Source organism: Poecilia formosa, unplaced genomic scaffold (genome assembly GCF_000485575.1).
Source record: "Poecilia formosa unplaced genomic scaffold, Poecilia_formosa-5.1.2 Scaffold11, whole genome shotgun sequence".
NCBI classification, from domain to species: Eukaryota; Metazoa; Chordata; class Actinopteri; order Cyprinodontiformes; family Poeciliidae; genus Poecilia; species Poecilia formosa.
Genome location: NW_006799950.1, coordinates 4,426,349 through 4,435,076, shown reverse-complemented (window position 1 = coordinate 4,435,076; position 8,728 = coordinate 4,426,349). Strand labels below are relative to the sequence as shown.

General features: G+C 43.2%; 1 protein-coding gene across 5 annotated transcripts in view; it reads right to left on the bottom strand.

Moving 5' to 3' along the window:
* Positions 1-998: 998 nt before the first annotated feature.
* The window catches only part of LOC103133063 (E3 SUMO-protein ligase CBX4), an 81,229-nt gene continuing 73,499 nt past the window's right edge, over positions 999-8,728 (bottom strand). For all 5 annotated transcript variants that reach the window (XM_016667247.1, XM_016667252.1, XM_016667255.1 and 2 more), the window contains 5 exons: positions 7,961-8,343; positions 7,719-7,762; positions 7,148-7,213; positions 4,833-4,899; positions 999-3,371 (listed from right to left, as the gene is read on the bottom strand). In XM_016667247.1, the coding sequence (XP_016522733.1) occupies positions 1,926-3,371; positions 4,833-4,899; positions 7,148-7,213; positions 7,719-7,762; positions 7,961-8,029 (1,692 nt within the window). In that variant the 5' untranslated portion in view covers positions 8,030-8,343 and the 3' untranslated portion in view covers positions 999-1,925. The remainder of the gene's footprint in view (positions 3,372-4,832; positions 4,900-7,147; positions 7,214-7,718; positions 7,763-7,960; positions 8,344-8,728) is intronic.

The following is an 8,728-nucleotide window of genomic DNA, read 5'->3' as shown; positions in this document are numbered from 1 at the left end:
CCACAAGGAGGGTAAGGAACTGGTTGTTCCAAGAGTCTGGAGGGGGGGTGGGCATCAAGCTACTTGAGGTCCAGTGCAACGTTTGAACAGTCAGTAATGATCTGAGGAGCCATGTCGTCTGCTGGTGTTGGTGCACGTGAGTTTTCAAGTTCAAAGCCAATGCAGCCATCTTTCTCAGAGCAATTCGACAGGCTTTGCAGAGAAAGATGCTGAATCCCAGAGCAGTGGTGTCCACAGTCGGTCCTCAAGGGTCACTATCCTGTTTTAGTTTTTTCCCCTGGTTCACCACACCTGAATGAAATGATGGTTTATTAGTAGAACCTCTGCAGAACTTTGACATGTTCAGGAGGTATCTGGACCATTTCAGTCAGCTGTGTTGGAGCAGAGACATCTACGCTGGTAGAACACCGGATCTTGAGGACTAGAGCTGTTGACCCATGTGGAGAATTTATGACGTATTACAGAGGAAACAATGAGAGACGCCAGGCGCAGCGGTGCAGACAAATTGAAGGCTGCAGCCTGGTCCCCCTTAACACCTCAGCATGATTACCTCCATGCCACGTTAAACTGTTGCAGTAATTCAAGCAAAAACAGCCCAGACCAGTGAAAGCATTGACTCTACAGTAAATGGAAATAAGTTGAATTTTCCTTAGCTTTGAGCCAGAATTAAAATCAACAGGAAGAAATGTCTGAAACGTGTCGGTATATGTGGAATGAATTGTTAAACTAGCTTCACGTTTGGACTGATTTATTCAAATAATTAACTTTTCAGTTATATTCAATTACACCTATGCAACGTAGTACAGACTGGTCCTGCAAAACCTGATCGGTTTGATGACACTGTTTTCAAAGAAACACTCATGCACCAATCATCCAGTCAGCCACGTACAGAGCAGGTGTAAGTTTGGCTTCTAAACCACATCACGGTCTGAGGTTACCTTAGTTCAAACATTCACAGTCACAGAGCCAAGCACTACGGAAAAACGACCACTTACAGATTCTCTTGCAAAACATTTTTATTGCAATTAGCATCATAGGAAACCTCCTCTTTTTAGTCTGCACATACAAGTGCTCACGTTCTCTCAAAGCACCTCAGATCCTCAGAAGGACAAAATGTTCTCTGAAATGGGCTTGTAACACGCTTAAAATTGCTGCTGTTTTTATTTTTTTCTCCAAAGATGATTATGCCTGATGTTCCACTAAAACAAGATCCTGTCAGTAGGTTAAACAGACACTGCAAACTTAATGGAAGTGACTTGTGCTCAGTTTAAGTTCCCAGGGGTTGTGAATGGAGGTGAAGTCTTTCAAACAGATCAAACGGTGACCACAAGCGGTCTTCTGTTTCTATGACACAAATTGACAGTGAAGGTGCTTCATTTTTCTGTATCTGCCTGTCTAAGCACGCCTAATGGCATCATCAACATCCAAGCAGCACACATCCTTTTTAAAAATGGTCCATCTCACACTCACTCACTCTCACACACACACACACACACACACTCTGACACAGTGTAATGTACCTTGATTTAATATAATTTTCTTCCTTACAAAAACTCCCTTTAAAGCCTACATTTATCCGTAATCCAAAAGTAGACAGGTTGAGTGTACAAATCATATCACATCCATAGAAAAATGAAGGCTGTCTATAAAAGTAAGTGCATGTTAGGCTAGAGTTTCATCAATTGTTTCATAAAATTTTGCAGCTTGGATTAGGTTGGAAATTTGAAATACCAACAGGTTGGGTTTATACTTCGAAAATATGTAAGAAGAGAACTAAGAGTCTATTTTTTATTTATTTTTTTACCCTTGTGTTTAAATCTTGAGTTTTACAAAATGAAAACAACATCAACGCTTCATTTGTACATTCAGGAATCAGAAAATACAAATATATCATATGTCAGTCCTTCAGGTGGTGTCCAGGTGTGTTATGCCGTTACGTACTCCTTAAAGGTAACGGTGAGGCAGTTGGCAGTAATGTCCGTGATGACTATATTCCCAAGGCAAGCCTGGAAAGAAGGAAACGCCTCGTCTTTCCTTGCTTGGTGGTTGGAGTCAGGCACAATGTCAGCGCTCTCCTCCTCCTCCGACGGATTGTGTGTTTCAGTCTGGCTCTCTGTTTGTGTGTCTGTCTGTGTTCGACTGTCATCTGGTGGATGTGCTGGCTCCTCAGCTCGCGTCTCCGGCTCAGTCTCCACACAGACTGAAGACGTGGGCCTCGATTTGACTATGCTGAGGTCCATGGGTTCCTCTTGGTCTGCGTAGCCATAGTCGTGCAGCAAAGCGGGACTCTGCTGTTCGTTTCTGTCAACAGTGAGGCTCTGGGAGGGCGAGGAATCTGTGTTGGGAGCGCTGATGCTCCTGCAACTTAAAAACCTCTTACCCAATCCTTGTTCTGCAGCGTCTGTGTCGGAAAGGTGTCGCTTTAGTCCGTGATGGCCGTTCTGGATTCCTGTTTTGTCTGGAACCTCCCTCTCCGAGGGCAGGGGCAGTTCGTCAGGCTTATTTGTCAGCTGTAATGGCTTATCCTGTGGAAGCTGCCCCTCAGCGCCTTTGTCCCGTTCCATTGCAGTCCGCTCTGTTTGAGGGGACAGTTCTTTCTCTTTGCAACAATCTGCTTTTATCCCAGAACTAGGAACAGTTGGGTTGTCTTTGGGTTGCTTCGAGAAACCGTTTATGAGGCCGAGCTTTTTGACAAGCTTCATCTTTGCCAGGTGCCTCTCCACGCTGCTTTCTGCTCCTTGCCTTTCGGCGCCTTCAGAATCACTGCTTTTGATTTTAGCGGTCTGCATGCCGTTTTCCATGTACTTGCTCATGACAATTACAATCCGGCCATTTTTGTTCTTGTTCTTAACAATCTTTAGCTTGCTGCTGCTGACGCCGTTGGAGTGTGTTGAGGCATCCTCTTTCGGTTTCACTCTCTCCGGCTCCTTCTGTCCTTTAAGGTCGGCTGGAGGAATTTTCTTTAGCTCCATAGTGATGTCTTTTACTTTAGTCAGGCAGCCTGAGTCTTTGTCCCGGACCCACTTTTGCTGCAGCACCGCTGGCAGGTTGTATCCTTTGTTCGACAGCTCGGGAGCCTTGACGTCCCTTGGCTTAGCAAAAACAGCCTCGTGTTGCTTCAGATCCGGTTGGTAGTGGTGATGCTTCTTGCTGTTGAGCTCATAGAAGAATTTCTTGCCGTTGGACTGCTGCTCGGCATCACACTCCCGGATCAGGGGCTGGTACTGGTGAAGTTTCTTGCTGTTCAGCTGGAACTGCTGGGCCTGGGGGCACATCATCTGGATAGAGCTGGACTTCTGACAGCTGTTGCCTTCCAAGGAAGCCTCCTGAAGGTCCGCCAGGATGTTGGACCTCCTGGCAAACGATGGCACCTGCAAAACAATATAACAATTACTCAAAAGGCACAATAATCGGATGGATGATTCGAATGGGATTTTTTTTTTCTTTTTGAGAGAGAGATGCACCATGAAGCAAACCCATTGCTTTCATGGTGCTGCTACAGAGAAGCTGAGATAGGAATGTGTGACAGGTTTCGAGTGAGGCCCAAATGAGTGCACAGTTTATTTCAGGGGCCTTGAGCCCATCTTCATACAGCCCTCCTGCTGGTCCTGTGTAGCTCTCTGAGCCACCGGCTGGAGATCAGAGTGACATTTCAAAGTGTCTCCTGTGGCTGTGACCTCAGCTTGGAGGAATGTCCCTTGCGGCTTTGTGTATCCTCGCTGACTTTATCCCATGTGTTACCAAAACACCCTCCTGAGAGGAATAAAGACACACCTCTGAGGGGATCCTTTGGCCTTTCTGAAGCCTTGATTGATACATTAAACGAACGATTTGGCCCATTTAGTAGCATGTATACATTTGATAATCTGGAGAGTTAATCAACTAAAAACAAAAGCGTTGTTTAAACAACGTTTTAAACAAAGTTGCTGCTGGTAACTTTGCTTGCGCCTCCCACTACAAAAAGCATTTACATCCCTTTTCATTTTTCTTTTCTCGCACTAAAACTACAAACATTCCATGTATTTACTTTGGCTTTTATGTGACAGACCAACACAAAAGGGTGCATAATTTTGAAGAGTAAGGAATGGAAAACCGAGATGGTGTTAATTAAAAAAAAAAAATTAAAATAAAAACTTGAGAAGTTAGGCATGTATTTATATTCAGCTAGGCCAAGTCAACATTTTCTTAAACTGTCTTCCAGTAAGACTGCTGCCTTATGGGGTGTCTTTTTTTTATCTTGCCACTCTTCCTTTGGGACAGATTTGAGGAGTTCACAACTAACACTTGTCCTGTAAGCAGATTTTCTCCACCAAGTAGTGGATTCTCTTCCAGAGTTGTCAGTTTTGATCTTTGGTAATGTCTTGGAAGGTTTGCTGCTGTGCCATACTCTATTTTCAAAAGATGGATTGAACAGTGCTTCATGAGCTGTAAAAAATTAGATAAACCAAACCCTCATTTAAACTCTGCCACTGATTTATCCCTGACCATTCTGCTGTTTTTCTTGCCGTTTATGAGGCAGGTTTGTTTCACCTAATTTCTCTAACCAACCTCAGAGGCGTTCACAGAACAGATCAATTTAACTTGACATTAAACAACAAATGGTCAAACTTAAATTACTAATTAGGTTTCTGAAAATCTGAGTCACTTCACTCTATTTTGTTAAGGGAAAGCGGATCTAAAGTGACTGAATATAAGTGCAGATTTTTATCTGTAAAATATTTCAATAGCCCTTATTTGTCTTTTCCCTTCAACTTAATAGTTTTGCAGTGCTTCGCATTGGTTTACCAAATTAAATCCTAATTAAATCCGCTGCAGTTTTAGATTTCTCTTACCTGAACCAGAAGGTGCTTCGGCTTGGGTCCTCTCTTGCGGTATCCCATCAGCTGCTCCTGACGTTCCCTGTGGGAGTGGAGACCGGCAGGCAGTCAGTCACCGTTGCATGGCAACAAAAACGTCACGGGTGTCCTCCTCAGGCTCGGCTAGGAAACACTCAGTGTTTCCTAGCCGAGGAAACACTGAGTGTTTCCTAGCACTGCTGTAACTTGGACTGACACTTCCTTATGCAAATCATCCTCACCCTTCCTCACTTTCTTTGCAGAAAATCAAATGGTTATCTCCCCAGCAGGCTTGTTCTCATCATTACTTTGAAATGAAGGTTGATCTTAAATATCGGCTCAGTCGTGCAAATCCTACTTGAAGGTTAAGGAAATCCCGCCCCGTTAAGAGTTTCCTTAGGTTTCCTCCATCTCAATGGGAGCCTCTCCAAAGGCAGTAACTGAACACCGCAGACAAGAGTGATGTCAGAGTCCTCCCCCACCCCCCGCCTCCATCACGTCTAATTACAATGACGACTCGGTGTATTTTCATAGCCTGGCGTTCAGACGATTTAGCTCCCTGGAGGGATGTGTAATTAGTTTCAATAAAACCCCCTCCCCTTTTTAACAGAGGGCTGGTGATAATTGCAAAAACAGAGGTAGAGTTTGCTCTGCGACGTGTGACCTGTACCTTAAAGGTTGCTGAGGCTGAGAGAAAAGCCAGTGACAGTTTAATGCGGCGCACCGTCGAGAAATTCAATTACAAAGTCCTGCAGCGGGAAGACCACACACTCAGGGTGTGATTAGAAAGTAGCAAGTATAAAACTAAGTTTAAAGTTTTTATGTTTTTTAACTTTCAATTTTGTTGTAATACTATAATTACAAACACATTATGTTGTCTTGCATGATCACGAGTTTTGCTTTTCTTTTGCAACAGAGGCATGTGAGTTTGGCCTTTGAATGGACTGAATTTGAATCTTGATGAGTGTCTCAAGATCCTGAGGAAGTTTAACCATGCTCAATGCACATCTGATTTGTTTAGACTGGGTCTCACGCTGCACATCATGTCATGCTACGCTGATGACGTTCAACTCTTCACTCCTTTTAAACCTGGGCATATCTCAAAATGATCAATCCTATAAAATTGATTAAAAGGTAAAATCTTGCTTTTTAGCTGAGCTGGTGATTTATTTTTGCCTCAGTGATAATTCCCAGGATTTACAGCTTGTCCAAAATGAAACTGTTCATGTTTTTTGACCAGCTCTTGCAAGTGGACTCTTTGCAGTGGTTTCTCATATTGCAGTTTAAGTTTCTGGTTTGGACTGTCATGTCTTTCTGATCTTTTTTTCCACATTAAGTTATCAGAATGTAGACTAATCAGGGTTTGTTATTTGCCTCTGAAGCATTGCAAAAACTAAAACATAAGCCAGATATAAGAATTTAGCTCAATCAAAGTTCATCATACTGTTCCTATGATTTAAAGTTCTTTAGAGAAAGTGTCTGGAGTTCTACCTGGCTGTCTGGAAAATGGAGTCAGCTCTGACCATCATGCACCTTTTGCTTTGCTTATGGGAAAGCTGATTAGAGGCTCAACAGAGCAGATAGCCTGACTGATAAACAGGATTACAAACATCAACCAGCAGAACTGATCAAGTTACAGACATATTTTGATCTAGTAATAAAATTCTCGTAATTTCCTAACTTTCCCATTGAATTCAAACCTCTATCAAATAATTTCCCATGCATTGTTTTCTGTTTTATGTGTCATAGCTCTTCAAATGTAGAAATGTAAGGTCGGTGCTTAAGGAATATCTAGAACAGAAAAGGCCTAATGGGTTCTTTCTGGTACCAACTCAGAATAAATCCACAACTAATGAACTCAACATGACCTCTGTTGTGGTTCACCCCTGGCATGTCCTGAAGAAGAAACATGTGAGGGTTAAAAGACCACCAATGTACAATGACCTGACTCTGACTCTCAACAAACAACCAGGTGCCAAAAAGCGTAGCTGCTTAACAAAGTGGCTTCGTTTGTCCAAGAAACCTGACACCATGATAAATCCTAAAGTAAACACAATGATAAATCCAGTTACTGAACTTTCAGCATCTCTGAATGACAAGCTATGTGGCTCGATCAACAAGGGATCATCCAGGAATCCAAGCTTTAACCAAACACACAGGGCGTTCCAATGGATGGGTGACAGTTAAGGTCAAGTGTTCTGACTGGAACAGGAAATGTGGGAAACACGCACCAATAAACCAGTTTTTTTTTTCTTTTTTTAACTTACTGGTGCCATTACTTGTGAAGCAGGTTTATCCAACTCTGAACTCACCTGTCTTGGAAAGCATCAAGCAGCCTTGGATCCAGGATGTTTTCCTCTGGTTCCCATGTGTTGTATCTGCACAGAAAGGAAGGGGAGATAAAGCAGTTGGGACAAACTGGTCTGTCTGAAAAGGCTGACACGGACAGGCACTGGTTGTCACTAATTCAGCATATAATTTATGAGCCCTCATATCCCTCTTATAGCAGGCCTGTACATGAGTTAACACGCTGAGACACTTGTCCCTCCTCAGTGGATACACGTGTTATAAATCAGGAGCAACTTTTACGCGCTTGGATACAGATCACAAATCCACATCTACGGGCGGTTCTTAAACATCGCCCCCAATTACAGACGCGTCGTTTTCTAATTGGCACACTGGGGATTGCACAGATCGTAAAACCACATCCATCATCGGGGCCAACGAGTCGGGCGCCCAGAAGCAAGCACGCGCAAACCGCCCATCTGCTCGCCCACGCTCGGAAGAATTCTTATATTCTCTAGCTTGCTATTCATTTATTTTATTTTATTTTGTTGTTGTTGATGTGGTCGTGATGTTGTTTCCGTTCAGTGGCGGACTCACCTTGGAGACCATCCTCTCCACTTGACCAGATACTCGACCCTCCCCTGTGACAGAAAGAGAGGGAGCGAGAGAGAGAGAGAGAGCGAGAGAGCAAACGGGATAAGGTTACTTTACTCCGCGCTGCACCGTTACAATTAGAGAAATATATACATAAATAAGGCATAATAAACATGCAGTCTATAATAGAAAAAAGAGGAGATCAGTCAGTCCCATTTACGCATGCATGTGCGTAAAAAGCGAACCTTTCTGCTGCGCTTCTTCTCGATGCTCTCCACCGCAAATACGTGCTCTCCAGCGGCGGGTAGCTCCATTTTCCAGCGCAAGAGAGGCGACTCTCCGGTTTCTCTTACCGCGGACACCTGATCTATTCTGTCAGGGCTCGCTTTATTATGTCCCCTTTTCCCCCTCCTGCTTCTTCTCTGATGTGAAGGATCCCCCTCCTCCTCCGCCTCCTCCTGCTTTCGCTACGACTCTTGCCTCGCTTTCAGCCCTCGGAGACTCTCGCTCTGCAGGCGAGTTGGAGCTGCAGCACGAAAACACTTCATGCAAATAGCCGTGGATGTGACGTTTCACCACGGGGGCGGTGACTGGGGGTGGGGTTTGATCGCTGTGCTGCTTTCGGGGGCTGTGGGGAAAAAGAGAAACCACGAATTCAGACATCTGGCGAGAGAGAAGATTTAGGCTATGAAAGATTAATTTCTTTAAAGTTTTTGCTGTTTTTTTTTAAATTTTTTTATTTTTTACGTTTTTAAGTCAAATGAATTTTCTGAATATGAAAATCAGTTCAAGGCCATAAAATATCTATTGGACAGCAAAATAATTAACTAAATAAACTAGTTAAAAGAAATATAAAGACTGATCTAATTAATCAAAAATGTTCTAGACAGACAGCTAAACAGCTAGATAGATACCTAGTTAGCTTGTAGTTATCTTGCTATCTAGCTTGATAGATAGATAGATAGATAGATAGATAGATAGATAGATAGATAGATAGATAGATAGATAGATAG